Here is a 22329-nt window from a genome sequence, read left to right on the forward strand (position 1 = left end):
CAAATCTTAAAAAATGAGCTCGGGGTAAAGCCGTTCAAGTTCCAAAGAAATGCAAGAACTTACACCGCAGCAAAAAGAAAATAGAAACAAAAGAGCTAAAGAGTTGCTCGCTTGGCCGAAAGTGGTGAACTGCCGAATTTGGATTTCTCTGATGAGAAAACATTTCTTGTCCAGCTGTTTGTAAACAAACAAAATGATCGTGTTTACTTGCCAAAGAGGTCAGCTGAAAGTGTGCACCTTCGGTTGGCCACCATAACTCAAGCGGCGGTCATGGTGATGGTGTGGGCCGCCATAACAGCCTCTCCGCTCGTATTAATCGACCGTGGCATGAGAATAAATGCCAAATGTTATCGCGAAAATATTTTGGAGGGTATATTAAAGCCTTAGGCACACAAAAATTTTGTCCGCAGACGTTGGACATTTCAACAGGACTCAGCACCATCGCCCTCAGCGCGCGCCACCCAAGAATAGTGGCGCACAATGGCCACAAAAATCTCCGGATACCAATCCGTTGGACTATTGTGTCTGTAGTATTTTGGAAAGCAAGGTTGGCACTAAAAAATACAAAAGTGTCGATCACCACAATCAAGTTCATCGCCGGGAATGGGCCAAAATACTGCAGAGCAACAATCGGGCAGTGTGTGAAAACATATTCTAAAATTTGATGCTTTTTCCGACATTTTTGCTTTCATTCAATAAAATTTAAAAAAAATGTAAAAATAATGCCGTTTAACTTTGTTGCAGTTCTTTTATATCACCCTGTATTCCATCTTCACACCCGATCTTTTGTTCATAGAAATGTTGGGATGTGCCGAGTTTAAAAGGAATCGGATACTCATTTCAGTTTTATGATATCCAAACTTATTGAATATTTTTAACCTCTGTGAAGAAGGTACCAGAAGAAGTGAGCCGATATCTACGATCTCCACATCAAACCTTATTTTAGTGGAAATATTGAGATGTGCGAAATTTGAAGATACTCGGACTTTTATTTCACATTTTAATAAGAGTTATAATTATTTAAAATTTTTCCCTTCTCGCAGCTGCTAGCACTAATACAAATAGTGGGATTTTCAAAATTTTCACAAAATTGAATGATCATTTCTCTTTTTGTGGGAGAGGTATCAGAAGGAATGGACCGATAATGACCATCTTCGAACTCGATCTAAGTTTGATAATAATATTACGATGTACCAAGTTTGGACCAATTCGGATACTCCATTCGAGAGTTACCGTGCGCACCAGCCATAGGACAAAAACTGTTTGAAGGATTGCAATTAATTTTGAAATTTTTACTGATTTTCCGTTCACTTTTTTTTGGATTAATAGGGGAAATAATGTTGTACGAATTCGAGCGTGCCTTTCTAACTGACATTGTAGTATTCTGGAGGTAAAGCAGAGAGTTCCATTTGAAAATTAGTCGCCATGGGGAAAATAAGTTTTTATGTAAAATAGAAGTCATAATTAAGAGTAATTAGCTCATATCGCTCACAACATAAATACAAACTTCGGCATGACGACGGTCTGCTCAACCCCAATGGACTATATCAACAGATAGGAACATTCCGATAATTCTCCGAGATGTGTATGAAACACATATTGCAAGGAGTGTAAGGCTAATCAAAGATCAAATTGTCACAGTAAAACGTTCGGATCCCTATTAACTCTTTGCATTAAATTTGAAATATATGTGTGTTTTAAAACTTAAAAACTAAGTAAACAATTTCACTATGGGAACAAACAATGTCAATTACGATGCATTAATACTAAAATCATATACATATAATAAAAAATCTCTTTTTATAAAATACATTAAAGAGGTTAAACAAAAATAAAAAAAAAATTAAAAAACAATTTATAATTGCAAATACATGGGTAGGGTTTTCGGCAAAAGGGGCTAATCTTTGTTGGTTGGTTTTCTTTAGAATGTAAATTCTTTTCAATAAAGATTGTTCTTCCACGAGTATTGCTTTGTGTTACTTGCTCCAAAACTTGAATGATTCATTTTTGTTGTATGTTGTAATAACATTTAAATATATTTATTTGTTTTTTTTTCTTAGCTTTTAAAGATGGTAGTTGTTATATAACAGTAGTTTTGTTTTTTATATATATTTTATTTGATATCAATTTATAGTTGAATTGTTCATTTAACATTTACAAGTTTTCTTTTCATGTTTCTTTTTTTTTGTAATAATAAATTGGGAACACGCTGTATTTAAAAAAGATTTATTTTGATTTGTTTTTATTATTTTTTAGGTTTTTTATTTTAAAAAGTGTTAACTTATAATAAATGGATAAATTAACTATAAGGCAAAATTATTTAGGAAGTAAATATTGTAATATTTTTTCTTTATACATAACACATATTTTCTTGAATAATCGTAATATGATATAATATATGAATAATAATAATTATTTTTTAAATTAAGAATCATAAAGGCTGCTATCCTTGTAATTTTTACAAACAATACAAATCTTTGGTGAACTCCAAAAAAATAATTAATTACTGAAATTATTTCCAAAACATAAACAATTTGAGATTCAGTTTTTATTTTCTTTTGAGAAACCTTTCAAATGTTCAAGTCTAACAAACTTTTCTTTTGCTGTTTAAAATATATAACTGTTTTTTAAATATAGTAGATTTAACAACTTCCAAATACTAAATAAATACATTTTATAGTCATTTAATTTGACCTTATATAGCTTATAGCCCCCATATAGGCTCGAAATAGTTAAAAGCATTCAAATACACTGATAATTTTTAAAATTTAGATTAATTTGTAATGTTTTTTTTGGCGAAATAATTTTTCAGATACACAAAAAATTATGCATGTAAAAAAATATGCCAAGAGGAAACTCCCCCCTCGCTCCTCTTATGAAGAAGTTTTGTTGATCTTCCAAAATTTTCAGCGAATCTCGAATTAAAACCAGTAAAGAAAGTATTAAAGTCGGGCGTGCCGACTTTATAATACACTACACCACTTTGCATATTTAGTAGAGCTTCACATAACAAATAAAAGTTTTAATGGCGAATTTGTGAGAGTTAAATCATACCAACTATGATTATAGTAATAATTTATAGTATTTATATATTTTATAGTAAAGGAAGTAATATATAGGAGGAATATCCTCCTCTGAATCGATTTTTACTAAATTTGTCGAAGCATTTGCACCTTTTCAATTCAGGCTTGTATTATCCAGTTGGTGCACAATTAACCTGAAATCGGATAGATATATATGAGAGCTATATCTGAACCGATCTCTATAAAATTTGGCAAAGGTATTTCTGAGCTGTATTTGATATATTTCCCGAATATTGTCACTACGGAATCCATATTACGGCTATGCAGGGCAAATTCAACAAATCGGATGAACAATATGTATGGGAGCTTTAGCTATATCTGAACCGTTTTCCACCAAAGTTGACATACTGGTTTCTAGACTCAATTCGGTCGTAAATACAAAATTCCATTCCATTTGGGCTAATATTACACGTTTGGTGCACAATAAAAAGCAAATCGGACGAGGATATATATGGGAGCTATATTCAAATATTAACCGATCTCCATAAAATTGAATAAGGGTATTTCTGAGTTCTATTTGATATATTTCCCCAAATATCGTTGTTACAGAGTGCATACTACGGCTGCGGAGGACGAAAAATAAACAATATATATGGGAGCTATATCTATATATGAACCGATTTCGATCAAATTTAGCATACTTATTTTCAGGTCCAATCTGGTCATATATGCAAATCCATACAATTTCAATAGGGTTCGTCCTTGGAACAATTATTTGTGCAAAATTTTATCTGAATCGGGCAATAAATGCGACCTGTACTTTGTTTACAAAAATACATGGACAGACGGACAGTCAGACGGACGGACATGCATAAATTGACTCAGAATGTGATTGAGCTTAGGGTTGTTCAGCAGCCTTCCAATGATGGTCATCGGGTAATATTTATTGGGTGAAATAGACCATAACATTTGTGTACCAGTCAAATTTCCCATTAAACCGCGAATATTTTTAATACCACCAAAAACACAAATAGACGGAAAGGTGAATTCTGACCGTTACGTAGATGCCGATAGTAAATATATCGGATATATAGCGAAATATATACAATGTGTATATACAAAGTAAGGAGATGTTAGCTAGAATGCTTATATCTCAAGAATGGCTGGACCGATTTTGGCAAACTGAAATGTTCCTGAGTTTGCAGCCGTTATAAAAGTCGCAAATAAAAACCAAAGGATACGAAATCTCGCATTAAGTTAGAGTTTAGGACAGCGGCTAGAATGGACCACTACTTTTGTGTGAAAAAATACCAACATTACTTACAGGCGATATCCGAAATACACAAAAGGCGAACATCTGGCTTTTTATGCTGATTTCGTTGACGAATGTAGCCAAATATCGTAGACAAATTAATCAAATAGATGAGTCTAAATTTGGAGATACAGATGGGCCTCTTGCTTTTGGAGATGATCGCAAAATATTTAGGGGTTAAAATGAACCAAAAAGAGAAAAAAATCTGATCACACAATTGAAGCCAATCGTCGACACGCCTCAGAAGAGAGAAATTCTAGAATTTTGGATGACCATTGGATTATATTCAGCTATAAAATGGACCACAACAACTAACAACACGGCGGAGGGCTGTAGGGTATCACATGGTCGGCCCCGCACAACTATAGCTGTTGCTTACTTGTTTTCCCTTAGACATGTTGAGCAATACTTGAAAATATTTACAAATCTTAATTCATTTATGTAGTAAATCTGAAACCTCAAAATGTTGTCAGCAGGGACAAAAACGGTTCCTTATTCGCCATACAAATTATTTTTTTTTAGCTAAAATATCCTCCTTAAAGATAAAACATACATATTTTAAATTTTCGAAACATTGAAAACAGTTATATAACACTACTAAAGTTATCACAACATGTTTTGTTTTAAAATTCACATTTTACGGAATATTAACGCGTATTTTCAATTATCTCAAAGTCTGGAAAGCAAATTAAAACAAAAAAAAAATATATATATATACAACATGAGTCTCTGACTACATAATTTCATTCATTCACTCATTCATGGGCTAACGATTATTTCCATTCCAAAAAAATTACTATACACTTTTGCTTTAGAAATAAATTTATGAAAAAAATATTATTTTTGTAGGTTTTGTTTACTTATTTTGTAATTTATTTAATTTATGTTTTAATATTACTATAAACTTGTTGTTGTTATTTAATATTATTTATGTATTAACTTTTTAAAAATATTTAACAAAAAACTAATAAGAAAGTAGGGTATGAGAGAAGAGGCTATAACATATTATTTTCTCGGTTAATTGGTTTATGATGCATATTTATGCCTTTTATTGTTATGTAATAATATGCATTTTGTTGTTATTATTAGTTTCGTTTTTTTTACATATCAAAAATAAAGGAATTGTATAAAAAAAGTTTTTTATAAAAACCATTTTTATTTTTTGTTTCCTAAATAATATTATCATCAGATTTCTTTTGTTTTTACACTCTTTGCTCACCTGTGGTTAAACAGAGAATATTTGTTGTTGTTGTTGGCGCTAAAGTTACCATAGTAGTTGCTGCTGTTGTTGTTGTTGTTGTTACAAGAGTAGTACAGGAGGGAGTAGTAGTAGTAGAAGTGATTATAGTACTAACAGTAGAAGTAGTAATTGTAGGATGACTTGGAGTATAGTGATTTAATTTCTCTAAATTCTTATGATACTGTTTTATATTAATTTTATCGAACTATATTACCGTACCGCCGGGCGGTGCTGTTTGCGTTGGCGATAAATGTTGCGGAACATTCTGAAATAGAAAACGAAAAAGAGATAAGCATCCATTTCAAATCAAGTATTAACACATCTGTATTAAAACACATCAAAGGTAAAAAAAATGAAAATAGAAGTAGTTTAAAAATATTGTAATTATGTCCAAATTGTAAAATACCGGGTGAGATGAAAAAGTGCAACCAACTTCAGACTGCTGTCATTTCTAAGCCACTAGTCCGATATCTGTTAAAATTATTCCAATATTCCGTTCGGCAAATATTGAAAAAAAAATGAAATTCCAACAAGTGGAAGAACTTACATCGCAACAGAAGAAAATAGACTCAAAAGAGCTAAAGAGTTGCTTCGCTTGGCCGAAAATGGTGAATTTGGTTTTCTCCGATGAGAAAACATTCCTTGTCCAGCAGTTTGTAAACAAATAAAATGATCGTGTTTACTTGCCGCAGAGGTCAATTGAAAATTTGCACCTTCGGTTGGCCACCAGAACTCAAGCGCCGGTCATAGTGATGGTGTGTCGCTCTCCGCTAGTATTAATCGACCGTGGCATCAGAATAAATGTCGAATATTATTTATATTAAATATTCTGGAGGGTGTATTAAAGTCTTAGGAACGCAAACATTTTGTCCGCAGACCTTGGACATTTCAACAGGACTCAGCACCATCACAATGAGGCTCCTCGCTTCATTTCCAGCGAACAATAGCCACCAAAATCTCCGGGTACCGTTGGACTATTGTGTCTGGAGTATTTTGGAAAGCAAGGTTGTCACTAAAAAATACTAAAGTGTCGATCACCTCAAACAAGTGCTTCGCCGGGAATGGGCCAAAATACCGCAGAGCAACATTCGGGCAGCGTGTGACGGTTTCATTGGCCGTTTGAAGCCCATAATTCGTTCCAAAGGTGACCAATTCGAACAAAACCAAACTTACTCTTACACTTGATGCTATTTCCGACATTTCTTGCTTTCATTCAATAAAATTTAAAAAAAATTAAAGAAGTTAAATCACAGATTAAGGAGGCCACTGTACAAAAACGAACAATAAGGGCGGTGCTCCAATAATAGGATTCGGGGATCACTTTCCCAACATAAGGACAGAATAGGCAAAAACAATTTTGGACACAGATAAAAGGGTCCACTGCACAACAATTAAGAATGAGACAGGGCCCAGCTGACCTCAAATAAAAGACCTTAGGGAGTAGCTTCCGAATATAGGTCCATATTAGCAAAAAATACTGAGTCAACATTTTTTGCTAATATGGACCTATATTCGGAAGCTACTCCCTAAGGTTTTTTATTTGAGGTCAGCTGGACCCTGCCTCATTCTTAATTGTTGTGCAGTGGACCCTTTTATCTGTGTTTTGGTAAAATTACAGATAAAAGGACCCAGTGTACAAGAAATTAGGAATGAGACATCGAGGTTCAACTCAATAGCAATATCTAAGGGAGTATTTTCCGAATATAGGTTCATCAAAGCAAAAGAATTTTGGACTTTTTTGAAGTTTCTGAAAATAAAACGACAGGTAAAAAAAACTACCAAAAAAAAGGACTGTACCTAGTTTTGCATCAATCAGACGAAGGGAGAGATGACATGTATAAATCAACTCAGAATGTGATTCTATAGAGAGCACGAAAAGGAACTAAAAGTTTCCTTCTGCATGTTACAAGCAAATTCATATTATACGCCGTACCACAGTGTGGTAAAGCCACCCCCGTTTGCCATGTAAAAGTATTTTTGCAATTACGGAGAATACTCTTTAACACAATGTAACTTGTCATTTGAATACAAAGTAAAACTTACCGTTGAATAACCCGGTCTAGCCCATGTATAAATAAATCCATCCTGACATGCCGTTAGAAAACAATCTTCACGAAATATTAATGCACTCAAACGCTCATGAGCGATCTTTTTGCACACCAACGGCTCCAACAGTGGACACTCATCGAAACGGGGACACGCTGGTGTACCAATCAATTTCAGTGGGTCATATGATGTTATAATTGAATTGGTTGTTGACGATGGCGAGCAATTCGACATGTTGTGTGACAATGAATTGTGGTGATGTTGATGTGACGACGACGATTTGCCCAGCTTGAGAGAACCGAAACTGTGCGACGATGTTGACGTTGAATTTGCATTTGTTTCAATTTGTGTTGAATTTGCCATATGCTGGTGATTGCTATGATGATGATGATGATTTAGTGTGGAGGAATTACGATGATTATACGATTTGAGTAGACTTAGGGTGCGACGATTCGCCCGTGTACTGCCACCCTCTAGATTTAGAGATTTCTTGTCGGATGAGTTGAGAAATGAGAAATTTGATAGACGTTGGGTTAGCGAGTTGAATGCCGACATTCCCGAATCTGAAGATTTGCTGCTGTTCGATGTTTTGCTATTGTAGCCCGATGATGAAGAGAGTGTGTTGACATGATTTCCAGTTATGTTACCATCTATTGAGTCCGACTTAGTGGTTGTTATGCAATTAGGAAATTTTATTGACCCTCCACCGCCACCACTGCTACTAATGGCATTTGAAATCGCTTTCGAATTGGCTTTTGTCGACGTGGACGCCGTTACCGAGCTATCGTCGGGTGGCGTATTGGCATTAGAAGATTGCGATGATATCGTACAATTGGCTGTGGAAAATTTACTAGAACTACTATTACTATTTTGTTCTCCTGAAGCTGCTGATGTCTGTGGTGTGGTCGTTATATTGCTGGTCTGCATATCTTTGGTAGGACTACTACAGTGCTGTGGCTGGGGGAAGTTAGGATGGCCTATGGCCACTGGTCGTATGACTTTCACACCATCGGCGTCTGTGCCGCCATTCATAAAACTAGAGTCGTTCAAATTAGAACTATTCACACGCTGGCGCAGGGACAAAGGATGCCTTAGTATATCCTCGGTGATGTCCCACAAACATATTTGAGTGTCTTGACTAACAGAACCTAAACGATAACTTATGGCTAATTTATCTGGAGCCAATGAAGAGGCCTCCGAACGAAATGACGCCGACTGGGGCCTCTGTCGTGTGTGAATGGGCGTTGAGTTTTTATCGTGACCACCCGCAGCTCCACCATACGAATCGTAACCATTCACTGCCGACGACTGATCACCCGCATATCGTGATCCTGCCGTTGAATACTCCATTATTTGATTCTCATCATCCGAAAAGTCTCCACCATCCCACGAGGTATATGAAGTGGTGTATGGGTCAAAAGCCACCACTGAAACCCACGATCTGTGACCCTGACCTCGGGCCACAACCCGTCGCTCATGAAATGACCACACTGTGACTAAGTCATCTTCCCCACCCACCACAATATATTTGCCATCCGGTGACCAGCATACACATAAAAAACCACCAAAATAGGAACGCGCTATACCCAACAATTCCATTGTGTCATAATGAAACACTCTGAGAAAGCCATCTTGAGATACTATTGCTAAATTTGAACCACATGGTGAGAAGCAAAACTCATTTATACAACAGTTCTCGGTGTTGAAAACCCATTTGTAGAGAGGATTTCTACTCGATTTCGATTTGCAGGTTAGTATTGAATAGCCATCGCCCATTTTGAAGGACTGATAGACGGGCGCCGTCGGTGGACATTGTAGATTCTCGTTGTATAGATACAGGTGTCCCGACGCGTGTGAGGCCAAAAAGAGATTTGGTGAATTTGGCAGCCATTTTAAGCAGGTCACTTTGGTTTTGTCAATAAGACGCTGTAAAAATATATCAAAATGCGTTTTAATTAAACGAAATAAATTGTTGATGTTGTAGAGACTTACATCTTCATTGTAAAGTTTTCGATATTCACGTGGTCCTGGCTGTGGTGAAACCAATTGTATTTGTCCCGTTGTAAAGCCCACCAGTAAAGGCGCGCCAGTAGGTGTTGCTGTGGTGGCATTAAAATCATGACAGCTGGGATTGGTACCTTTGTAGAATTTCCTATCAATTGGCTTACTTAGTTCGGCACCCTGTCGATAGAAGAAAATATGTGTTGATTATTTTCACATTTGCACATATAATTAAGATTATTTGTTTATAATATAACATTGATTTGCTCAAACTATCTATCTACATGTGGCAAAACAGTGCAAAATCTGAATCGAATCGATTCCATTAATTTTAGAAGTATTTCTACGAGCGAGGATCAAACATACGTATAGGAGCAAAATATAAATCTGAACCGACAAAATTTTTCGACAAAATTTGGAAAACATATTCCTAGGCTGTATCCAAAGTCTTCTACCGAACGTCATTGCGTTTTAGAGTCTTGACTGTCAAATCGATTGTTATAGCTATATCAAACGATTTTCTTCATATTTCATGAATGAATGCTGTCGTATGTGCCTAAATCTATTCAATTTGGTCCGAAATTACGCATTTGAAACACAATATAAGTGAAATCGGGCGAAGATGTACAGGGTGAGATGAAAAAACTGCAACCAACTTCAGACGGCTGTCATTTCTAAGCCACTCAAGTGGCTATCGTTAGAGCACTCCAGAATTTAAATGTGAATAAATCTTTTGTGCCTAGTTCCATCGCTCGTTACCGTGATACTGGTAGCGTTGCCCGACGTCAAGGAAGAGGACGGAAGAAAACAGTAACATCAGCAGAAATGGTTCGAAATGTAAAGAAGAGACTTGATTGAAACCCGCGTCGTAGTGGCCGAAAAATTGCTCGTGAGTTGAACATATTGCAATATTCCATTCGGCAAATATTGAAAAATAAGCCATTGAAATTCCAAAAAGTGCAAGAACTTACACCGCAACAGAAAGAAAATTAACTCAAAAGAGCTAAAGAGTTGCTTCGCTTGGCCGAAAGTGGTGGTAAACTGCCGAATTAGGCTTTCTCCGATGAGAAAACATTCGTTGTCCAGCAGTTTGTAAACAAACAAATTGATCGTGTTTACTTGCCAAAGAGGTCAGTTCAAAATGTGCACCTTCGGTTGGCCACCAAAACTCAAACGCCGGCCGATGATAGTGTGGGCCGTCATAACAGCCGATGGTCGCTCTCCATTCGTAAAAATCGACCGTGGCATCAGAATAAATGCTGAATATTATCGCGAAAATATTTTGGAGGGTGTATTTAAACCTTGGACACGCAAACATTTTGGCCGCAGACCTTGGACATTCCAACAGGACTCAGCACGCGCCACCCAAGGATGGTTATAAAATGAGGTTCCTCGCTTAATTTCCAGCGCACAATGGCCACCAAAATATCCGGATACCAATCCGTTGAACTATTGTGTCTGGAGTATTTTGTAAAGTAAGATTGGCACTAAAAAATACCAAAGCGTCGATCACCTCAAGCAAGCGCTTCGCTGGGAATGGGCCAAAATACCGCAGATCAACATTCGGGCAGCGTCTGATGGTTTCATTGACCGTTCCCGAAATATTTTGCTATCATTCAATAAAATTAAAAAAAAATTTTAAAAATTATGGCATTTGACTTTTTTGCAGTTTTTATCTCACACTGTATATGCTTTCATTGTAGTGTGATATTGTGATACAGTTCCGCACACCAGGCTGTATCTTTTCAATCGCCCTGCCACACCTACCCATATATTTTTACAGATTATGAAGGTAGCCGAGCTTTTAAATTTGGGATTGGAACTAAAACCAGATTATTAAAACTCAACACCCAGGATGTTTTTGCTGTTATAACAACAAAAGATGTAGGAAAAGGCCTTTAAATCAGAAGAGATATCAGGAAGGATCTGAACAGTTTTCCGAGCCAATAGATTAACAAAAATTCGGAGTTACATAAAACTAAAAATATCCAAAATGCCAAAGCAAGGAGGGCATTTAAAATGTGACATAAATTGTGAAATATTTTTCATTCTTAGGGAATGGATTGTTTTAAAAAGAAATATTATCTCTCTGAAATTAATAAAACGCGAATGAAGACTGAGTAACATACCACAACTGCAGCAGTAGCAGTAGCAACAACAGAAACATGTGAGGCATTCATGTGTCACCAAACATTTAACAAAGTCATATTCAATTAACAGTGTGTTATGCAAAAACAAAACTGGGCTTTTTCTCCACATTGTGTGTACTTCTAACCAGATATCAGTCAGTGTGTCAATCTGTATATCAAACCTTTATTGCAAATGTAAATGAACATATGTGTGTACAAATGTATACAAATTGTATGTGAAAAGATTGAGTATAGCTATGTAGGTACGTATGTTCACTCTAACAACATACACACACATAGCGAACCAAAATAAATAAATCCTTTTTGCCACCTTTGTGTAATATCACATCTCTTTTGACAAGACTTTTGTGATGATGACTTTTGGACAGCTTGATGAACTGAATATTTTTCTCTGCTGTTGTCGTTGTTCGAGGCATCTGTGCCAGATTTAGATGTACATCCACATTTAGTAAATAGAATCATATAAATGATATGCAGAAAAAAAACGTTGCATATCAATTTAGAAATAGTCTATGAAGTTCTCTTTGATGGGAGGGAACGAAGTACACCGTAGCTTATAAAGCGCGATTATTGAAATTTCTTATATTAAATCTAGATATTCAACGTTCAATTGAAATCTAATAGTCACTTGGAAATAATAAGTATTTGGTTTTCTTTCATTGCAAAATCATTCGAAGACAAGAAAAATATCAAACTATAGGATACACTTGAACTTGGAACAATTAACAAGCTGTAGAAAGAAAACTAAACGAATAACCAAATTAACAATCCCTCCCTCAGTATGATGCCGGTATTAAATAAACAGAATAGAAATGTATATATCATTATATCTGTCATAGATATTAATTCTATTCTGCAGCTCCAGAAATCCCCATTGTTCCTTAAGCGTGAATTTTCTTTTCCTTGTGAGCCAGGAAAAGATGTGACTGCACCCATTTGGCTCTTAGGAGAATCCATTTATGATATTGTTGTTGTAACTGTAATATATTGCGTGTGGTGTTCAGCAAATCCACAAATTTAACAATTCAGCTACCTTTACATGTTTGAGTAGTATGCAGGCTTCTATGACATGCTGGAGAGATGTTTCGTATATTTTATTCAATTAACGCCCATTAAAAATCAAGACGGCTGGATATGGTTTGGATTCTGGGGATGACATTCAGCATCGGTGTCTGCATCATTCATTCTTTATGACGCTGGATCATTAGGTCCTTCCTTATCCACCCTATAATGGTTTAAATGACGTCCAAGCAGGCTTTTTAACTTTTGTTGTTATAACAACCAATACATGCTGGGTGTTGAGTTCTACTAATTGGTTTTAGCTCCAGCTCCAAATTTAAAACATGGCTACCTTTATAGGCTTTAGCCTATATTTGGGATTCAGTTGGGTAGGTTTCCCAGGGCAACTGAATGCATACAGCATAGTGTGCAGCCCTCTATAACATGACGGAGAGACGTTTCGCACATTTTCTTAAATTCGCACCCGATACAAATCAAGACGGTTGGATGGGGTGTGGACTTGTGGATAATCAGGATAATCAGGTTGAGTCTTCGACTAATGGGCGAGTGGATATGAGTGAAGCAGCCACATTGTGGTGCAGGGTATTATGTCTTAATGTTAAGCCTCCTCAAAATCATGATATGTACTCTATATCGTTGATATTTGGTAAGAGAATCACATGCAACAGAATTAGAGGATATCAGATATAGTGGAAGTTATTTCAGATTAAGATATAGCTGTCATATATACTAGTTCAACCTGACTTCACCTTTTAATCATCTCAAAGTTGTAATATGAACTACTAAATATGCCAAGTCGCTTTTTATATGTGTCCCTCTTAGCATTATTAATTAAGCTGGAGTGGGAGAATATATGGTCTCCCTTCTCACAAACAAAGAGTCCAGCCAAATTTCAGCAAAATTTTCTTATTTTGCTGCCAAACCCAGTCGTTTTTTAAGCTAGAAGTGTGTTGATTTTGATTCTTTTAAATATGCCAAGTCGCTTTTTATATGTGTCCCTCTTAGCATTATTAATTAAGCTGGAGTGGGAGAATATATCGTCTCCCTTCTCACAAACCAAGAGTCCAGCCAAATTTCAACTTTCAAATTTCTTATTTTGCTGCCAAACCCAGTCGTTTTATAAGCTAGAAATGTGTTGATTTTGATTCTTCACCTTCCCTTCCCCTTCCGATTGACTGTAGAACGTGTATCTAAACTGTGGTCAATGACTTATCCTTTATTGATGGGAAAACATCATCTAACCTGTTATGTGTCGCGTCTACGGAACCTTTCAAGAGTAATATTACTTTATCCACCGGGACGTGGAATATTTACTTCTTATATGTCACGTTCATATGCTTTTCTTCGTATAAATTCTGTAAATTTCTCACTAAGCTACTTTTAACGTAACCATACCCAAGCTAAACACAAGTGTTGCTCTTTGTGTTTTTTATTTATTTACAATTTGCAACGCCGCTGCCGCTACTATTGTTGCTCTTCCTTTTTTTCAACAATTTGATCAAATGATAAGATAAACTAAACAAAGTGGTTTATATAGAGTATCTCATGTGCATAGACAAGTTCATAATTGCAGTCGTTAGAGACACAAATAAAACGAACGCGATTGTTATTTAATTTGCAGCAATAACTGAAGTATGCATCTGTATACAGTATCCCGATAGGAAATTATGAAAGAGTGAAAAAAATGTTTTGCACTAGATAAGACATACCAATTTTGGCCTTGAGGATATCGAATACTCGAATGAAGCTTTTGTTTGACATAAAGTTGGCCTTAGGTTAGGTGAGGTACAATCAAAAACTGAGGTTAGGTGAGGTACAATCAGAGGCTACACGGAAAGAAACTTGTCGAAACCTTTTAACCGAACAGAGTTAAGCAGCTTGGCATCATGGCTAGGCTTATTAATGTCAAATTATAAGGAAAAACGACGGCATGATCCAAGTTCGGCCTTTGTGATATATCACAAAATATACTATGTGAAGACTTAAAGCTGCTTATGTACCCATACCTTTAATGTTCAAAAACTCAGCAAGAGGAATACTACCGTATTTGTCCCACCTATCGTGGATAGTGTGTATGGAAACTCTGCACAGAAACCAAATCGTTATTCTAGCAAGATAAAATCTTGAATCCCATGAATGTCGTTATGTGCAAAATCGGGACTTCCCCTACTACTACACGTCTTATTACAGTTGTATTGAAAAAATGTTGATGCATCAACTATTTTAGTCGGTAAAGCTCACAATTGCTAATATTTTAGATTGGGCTGAAAAATTGAGCAAATCACGTCTGCAAACCAAAAACTGATTGCTTTGTCATAGAATCAAAATGGAGAATTCTAAGCGAATATTTTAAGTAAAGATTTCTATATATAGTATATATCGTAAGGGTCAAAGAAATATTCAAAAGTTAGATGATGAACACAGGCCCATGTAGGCATTCAGATGGTAAATCTTAATCTTAAATCTTAGTGTTAGGTGTGGCTGTCAAAAAACAAGTAAACATGAAGTGTGGCATGGATGAACTTTTGGCACCCTCCATCATGAGGAAAAGAGGGCCTTTAAAATAAAAAAAACCGTGAATTCCTACGTTTTTACTATAAATTGAACCTACAATTGGTTGGGTTGTCAAATTTGATTCCGTTGAAAAAGTTTGATTTAAATCAACAAAATACCGAATATCAGGAGGCATGTTTATATGGGGGCTATAGAAAATCTTGAACTAAAGGTAAAAGGTAACCTTGTTAATCTCTTATAAGACGATAAGTCGGTTTCTGGTTAGCTAAGCGGCTCCAGTGTAGTCTGCGATACTAGTGCTGCGCAAAGGATGAGGAATAAGACCTGAAAGAATTCTGCCCGAGAACTGTAAGAGGATTTCTCCTTATCATCAATGCAATATCGACATGAGAAGGGGAATGTTATTCCCCACGTCATGCTCTCAGTGCAGTAAATGTCTGTTGGCGTGTCAGGAAGGATTTACACGAGCTAGACAGTGGGGTCAAACGTTATAAAGCAGAGCTTTTATATCAAAAATCCTATCAAACGGTTCTAAGTGGAATATCGCCATTGGAATTCACCCCACATTCATTGGTTATAAAAAACGATGATAGCCTAGTCAAACCAGTGTAGATTTGGACTACCTACGTTCAGGATAATGCAGTCGTCTCAATTGGTAGAGATCGCGAATAGTTTAATATGTGTTAAATACACAATAGACTGCATCACGACTTGAAAACATATTTTTCATTCTTTTTATATTTTTTATTAAATGTTGTTCCTTCTTTTACTTTTTGACAAATCCTACTCTTTGGTAATATTATTGCAGCAAGACACTGTAGTTTGCTTTTTGTCCGGAAACTACTATGTACATCTATTTACATTTATATACTGATAGTGTTCGAGGAAAATTTGGAATAATTTCAAGAAAAGTTAACTTTTTTGTTAGTCTCTGTGCCAGCCAGATTTGTTGTCATCCACAATTACATTTACAGATAAGATAGTTGGTATACCTAATTGAACTTGTGCCGTTTCATTTTAGATGCTAACGACATGGCATTGTCTAGTTAGGTAATCTTATGAAGCAATTATAAAGGACCACTTTAAACGTTTAATAATATGAGATTATTAATGACGTCTGTGGCACTATTTGATAAACTACTAAGGTTTATTTCCAAAGCATACAACCAATACACTTATGGAGAAGTTTTTAAAAATTTTCTATATTCTTGCAGCAAAGTAGACCTTTTTAAAGATTAAAGATTTTCAAGTCGTATCGTAATGCAGTAATACGTTTAGTTTTTAAAATTTTGCTATTTTCTTGTAGCAAAATAGTCAGACATATATGGCCTTTTTAAAGATTAAAGTTTTTCAAGACATATCGCAATGTAGTAATACGTTTTATGTTTTGATAACTTGGCAATCTATATCTAAGCGAAAAAACGTTCTACGGATCATATGTGAAAACATATTTAAGTCGACCGATTAAGCCACCACAATATTTTATAAATTAATAAGTCTAACAGATAGAGCTAAATATGGGAGAAATCAGCCACTATCGACAATCATTCCTCGTGGTCTCATCACATTCTAAACGTATCCCTAATGTTTCTATGTAACTAATTGTGACAGACAAAGAACGGGCGATTGGGCGATTTAGATATTCCCATTATTTGTCACTTTCAAGGATAGGTTTCAATAAAAGTCAAGCAATACTTGAAAGTCGTCATATTCCTGCAAACATAGAAGCAGCTGCCGAAGTTTGAGATTTCTTCGTCATGGCTACAAATCAACAACTATGAGGATTTTTATACCTGGAGCGTCATTGTTTCTTTGAGACAGACTTTACTAACAGTCAAAAGTATTTTTTATTGTTTTTATTAAACGAATCATAGAGTTAAAAAAGTAAGCAAAGGCTATAGTCGTGCGGGGCCGACTATGTTATACCCTACAACAATACATATGTTAGAAGCCCCCTTATGTCCAAATCCATATTGGAAGATTTTTCTTTTGAAATTAGGATTTTTACTAGGGACATTTGCCCAACATTAATGCACTCCGTCGGCCTGTGAGTTGTTGTAGTCCATTTTACAGCTAAATAAAATCCAATTGTCATCCAAAATGCTAGAATTCTTCCCTGTCCTTAACTCTCTTCACAGGCGTGTCGATTGGCTTCAATTGTGTGATCGGAAAAACATTTCTGTTTTTGGTTCATTTTAACCCCTAAATATTTTGCGATCATCTCCAAAAGCAAGAGGCCCATCTGAATCTCCAAATTTAGACTCATCTATATGATTAACTTGTCTACCATATTTGGCTACATTCGTCAACGAAATCAGCATAAAAAGCCAGAAGTTCGCCTTTTGTGTATTTCAGATATCGCCTGAAAGTAGTGCTGGTATTTTTTCACACAAAAATAGTGGTACATTGTACCCGCCGTCCTAAACTCTAACTTTATGCGAGATTTCGTGTCCTTTTGTTTCTATTTGTGACCTTTGGTTGTTGGTCCATTTCAACCCCCTAATATATTGTGGACATCTTTGAAAACAGTGAAAATTTTCGTGAGGATCGGACGACATTTGCAATACTTATATAACATCCCCAACCTGTGTTGTAAGGTGAAAAAAATATTACAAAATATTATAAGTCAAATTGAAAAAATCGCATGCTATAAAAAATTTGAAAAAAATAAAAATATGTCACAAAATACTACAAAATTATATTAACATCATTATTGGCATATTTTTCTGCGATTTTTTTAGATTTTATTCTTTTATGTCAAGAGGGCATTCTGAATTGACAAAATCGGTCCAGCCATTCTTGAGATTTAAGCATTCTAACTAACATACCCTTCTTTTGTATATTCACATTGTATATATTTCGCTATATATAACCGATATATTTACTATCGACATCTACGTAACGGTCAGAATTGACCTGTTCGTCTATTTCAGATTTCGGCGGGATTAAAAATATTCGCGGTTTAATGGAAAATTTTACTTTTATTTAGCACAAATGTTGTGGCATATTTCACCCACTAAATATTACCCGATGACCACCAAAATTGGAAGGCTTCTGCGCAGCCCTAAGCTCTAGCTCCATGCTAACTTCCGCTTTGATTGCAAAATCAGGAATTTTTGGTCCATTTCAACCCCTAAATATTATGCAATCATCTCCAAAAGAAATAGGGTTCTATGCTGACCCTAGCCCCATCTGTATTCTAAATTTCGTGAAGATCGGGCCATAATTGTGACCTGTGGAGTGATTACAAATTAACATGGACAGACGGACGGACGGACATACATAGCTAGATCGACTCAGCTTGGCGAGATAGGAAGATCCATTATACTTTCCTATGTGGAAAACAATATTTCCTGGTGTTACATAATTTTTGGCCCAATCAAACTTATAATACCCCCAAAACATAGTGTTGTAGGGTATAAAAAATCCAATATAGTTTCTAATCCAACCTTGAAAAGTGGATAAACAAAAAAATTACTTTTGTAAAAAATATATATCTGATGCAACCAACACTTACCTTCTTTACACCACGAAATGCATATACATATAATTCTCGGCCGAAATTGAAACATATGCGATCACCACCCAACACCTGGTTTACAGGCATACCATTCTGATCGATACCACCATTGGCACCACCGCCCACACCACCGGACCCATTCATCATGGTGTGCATTGACATGCCGGCACCCAAACGTGCATCCATTGATGAGGGTACAACATACTGGGATTGCGATGATAATACCGGTCCATTCAGTGACGATGACGATTGCAGGCCAACATCATAGGTATCACCACCATTTGCTGAACTATTATTATTGCCACCAGCTCCATTTGAAGATGTGGTCGCTGTTGATGATGATGAATTGCTTACGTTGACGTTTCGACCATTTGTACCATTTACAGGATTCGCAGAAGAGCCGGCCCCCGCCAAGGAACCACCATTACCATTACTAGCAGCGCCAGCCGGTGGATTTGGCAAGGTAACTATCGAAACTCGCACTTGTGGTGAACTCTGATTATTGGTATAGCCCACACGATTGGGTCGTGAGTACTCGGAGAGGGTAAGAAGTCGATAGGTACCCTCTCGTGTTATAAACTGTGTCTTCAGGTCATCTTTGACATTAGGATCCAGTTGCGTTGCCATTACGGCAACTTTTATTTAGAGGGGAAAAATATGATACCTAGTCCACCTTCGTACTTTTGCGACTTCTTAGGTTCTGTTGTTTTTCTCTTGTTCGCCGTCAGCAACTTTTTGTAGTTGGTTTCGATCGGTATTTGCTTGATGGGCCGTTTGGATTTGTTTTTGTTTGTGTTCAATAGATGCCTTTTTTTCTTTTCTTTCTCTTGGCCACTTCGCTATTCAAAGGGAGTTGGCTTTTACAATTTTTATTGACATATTATATTATTTTGCATTTTAGAAGCTTACTAATCTGCTTTTTATGTTTTTTTCTTTCCAGATAATTATAATTAATCTGTGATAGCAGCTAAATAGAAAAAATTGCATTTACACACACATACTTTGGCTTACGCAGCACACATTATTGAGTAGAAGTGGGGAGAAAAATCATCCATCACACAACACACACACTCACACATGACCAAAGGAATCTTGTTTTCTATATTTTGTTGTTGTTGTTTTTTCACGGGTTCCGATAAGTGGGTGTGGAGATATATAGTAAATTTTTGCGTAATTTTCCACAAAAACTCGGCTTAGAATTTTCTTCAAATTCTCTTAACACATTTCTAGTTTTGCTCTTGGGCTTGTTTTGCAATCTATTTTTACATTTTTTCACATTTATCTTGTTACTTGTCCGTCAATGAGAAAAAAAATTGATGTTTTTTTCTTCTACGTTTGACACACACTCTCGGTGTTTTTCGACTTGTTTCCAGTGCTCGTTTGTTAATAATTAACACGTATTAATTGGTTTTATTGTTAGAGGAAAACTAGGTATTGATTATTCATTGTGGATTTGCATTTTCCCGTTTTCTATTAAATTTTTAATTCTAAAATTTCTGCACTTTTTAACTTTTCTTTTTATCTCCATCAACCACATAAAAAATATATAATTGTCAATCAGCTGCAGAGTTGCCGTTGTGTCCAAAGTTTGACAAGGGTTTTCGATTGTTTACATTTTCTTGTGTACCAAATCTAATTGGATTTGTGGTATTGGAGGAAGTGTACGATCAAATTGGTATTGCCATGCTCTGTTCCATGGTCGAATGAAGGAGGTAAAGTAATGCAATCATATGTTTATCATTTTTTCAAAATTATTTATTTGACATCTCATTGTCAATATGCATATTTATAAATCCATTTTACATACACAAACCAGAGATGGGAACCTGTTTTTTATGTAGTGAAATTTGACAAGGTAAATTACAGAAAATGCAGATTTGGGTGCTTATTTGAAATTATTTTACCATCTTAATTTTAAAAATGCTATGTTCCATGGAAAAATTAAAAAGGTAAAGTCGTTTCGAATAAGCATATCCATCTTTGCATGTTCTGTATTTCTTGTCAAATTTTACTACATAGAAAATAGGCTCCCATCCCGGATTTGTGTATATTTCGATTTGTAAATATGCATTTTGAAAATAAGATGTTGTCAAGAGAATAATTAAAAAAAATGACATATGATTGTAATTCTACCATGTTTTTACGCGAAATATATATATATATATAGAGCTGAATCCCATCTTTACGTCAGATTTTGTGTATACAGACGTGCTGGGATGTGCAAAGTTTTGAGAGGTTTATGAGTGTACAACACCTCCACCCGTTTTGGTTGAGGCGCAAGAAGGATCCGTTTTTCATACCAAATTTCGTATTGGTAGAAATATTGGGATGTGTGAAATTTGAAGAAAATTCTCTCTCTACTTTTTATATGATTATTCAAATGTTGGGGAGAAACCAGAAGCATGTGTCCCATCTCCACAAATATTAGTAGTTATTTTGAAACATGGTACAATAAAAAGGTACGGTAGATATACCAGCTGATTACAATTTTTCTTCTAAGTGTACCCGACTTCTGCCAATTTTGTGTATGTATATTTTGGTTGGTTTTCAAAATCAATGACCCAAAAAAATGTTGTGTTGTTTTTATCAGAATAAAAACACCGACTTTCGGTAAGAATTTTCAACTTATGTCACATATTTTGGGCGAATTATGATTGGTGGCGGCTACGTAATACCTTTAACCATTCTGAATATTTGCAAAAATTTATTAATTATTTGAATGTTTTATAAATGTAAATAAACAAGTCTTGTCATGGTAGAAGAATATAGGTAGACGCATCGACACAGCTGATGCGACAATGAACTGTCAAACCAATTCTGGAATTGAAAGGGTTGAATAAAAATTCTTGTTAAAATTAAGAAGATAAAGTCTTTTCAGATAAGCACTCCCAGCTCTGCATTTTCTGTAATTTACCTTGTCGAAATACATGTCATTGAAAACAGGTTCCCATCTCTGATTTGTATGTATACAATGGATTTATCAATGAAAATTTTGACAATGAAATGTTGTCAATTGAAATAAATTGTTGAAAAACCCATATTATAATAATCTCCGAATGACGTCGTATAAGAAAATATAATATATATCAATGTTCCCAATTGTTGAAGCATCTACCTGCATTCTTCTACCATGAGTCTCGTTTTTGTTGTGACAGTTCATATGAACGATTGTATTTGACAAGCTCATTTACAGAAAATGCAAAGATGGGAATGCTTATTTGAAATAACTTTACCTTCTTGATTCTACCATGTTTAAACCTTTAACTAAAAGTTAAATTAATTTATCTGTTCCCGAACCTGTGGGAATCTACAAGTTTTGTAATTTTTTCCTTCATAATGGGAAAATCGCCAAAAACTTTTATATTCTCACAGTTCTGGAACAGAACAGTTGTTTGCAATTTTTTACAATTGTACAAATTATTTTATATATTACTCTGATCGTATGCATTCGGGACGTTTTATGTAAAAACTGAAAAATTAAAACTTTGACATCTAGGTCAATC

At 35.5% G+C, this 22329-nt stretch overlaps 1 protein-coding gene across 2 annotated transcripts; it reads right to left on the reverse strand.

Annotated features, from left to right (window-relative positions):
• Positions 1-347: 347 nt before the first annotated feature.
• Positions 348-20398, reverse strand: LOC131804773 (WD repeat-containing protein 20-like). Of its 2 annotated transcripts, none has more exons than XR_009343274.1 (5): positions 18824-20398; positions 9614-9802; positions 7619-9547; positions 3174-5840; positions 348-3132 (listed from the first exon to the last, which is right to left on the reverse strand). XR_009343274.1 is itself a non-coding variant. In XM_059127943.1 (5 exons), the coding sequence occupies exons 2-5, from the start codon at positions 19451-19453 to the stop codon at positions 5781-5783; spliced, it is 2808 nt and encodes a 935-aa protein (XP_058983926.1). In that variant the 5' UTR covers positions 19454-19793; positions 19902-20398; the 3' UTR covers positions 348-5780. The 2 variants fall into 2 exon arrangements, 1 of the variants encoding a protein (XP_058983926.1); XM_059127943.1 differs by having other exon boundaries at positions 348-5840; positions 18824-19793; positions 19902-20398.
• Between the last annotated feature and the right edge of the window lie 1931 nt (positions 20399-22329).

Source organism: Musca domestica, unplaced genomic scaffold (assembly GCF_030504385.1).
Source record: "Musca domestica strain aabys unplaced genomic scaffold, Musca_domestica.polishedcontigs.V.1.1 49, whole genome shotgun sequence".
NCBI classification, from domain to species: Eukaryota; Metazoa; Arthropoda; class Insecta; order Diptera; family Muscidae; genus Musca; species Musca domestica.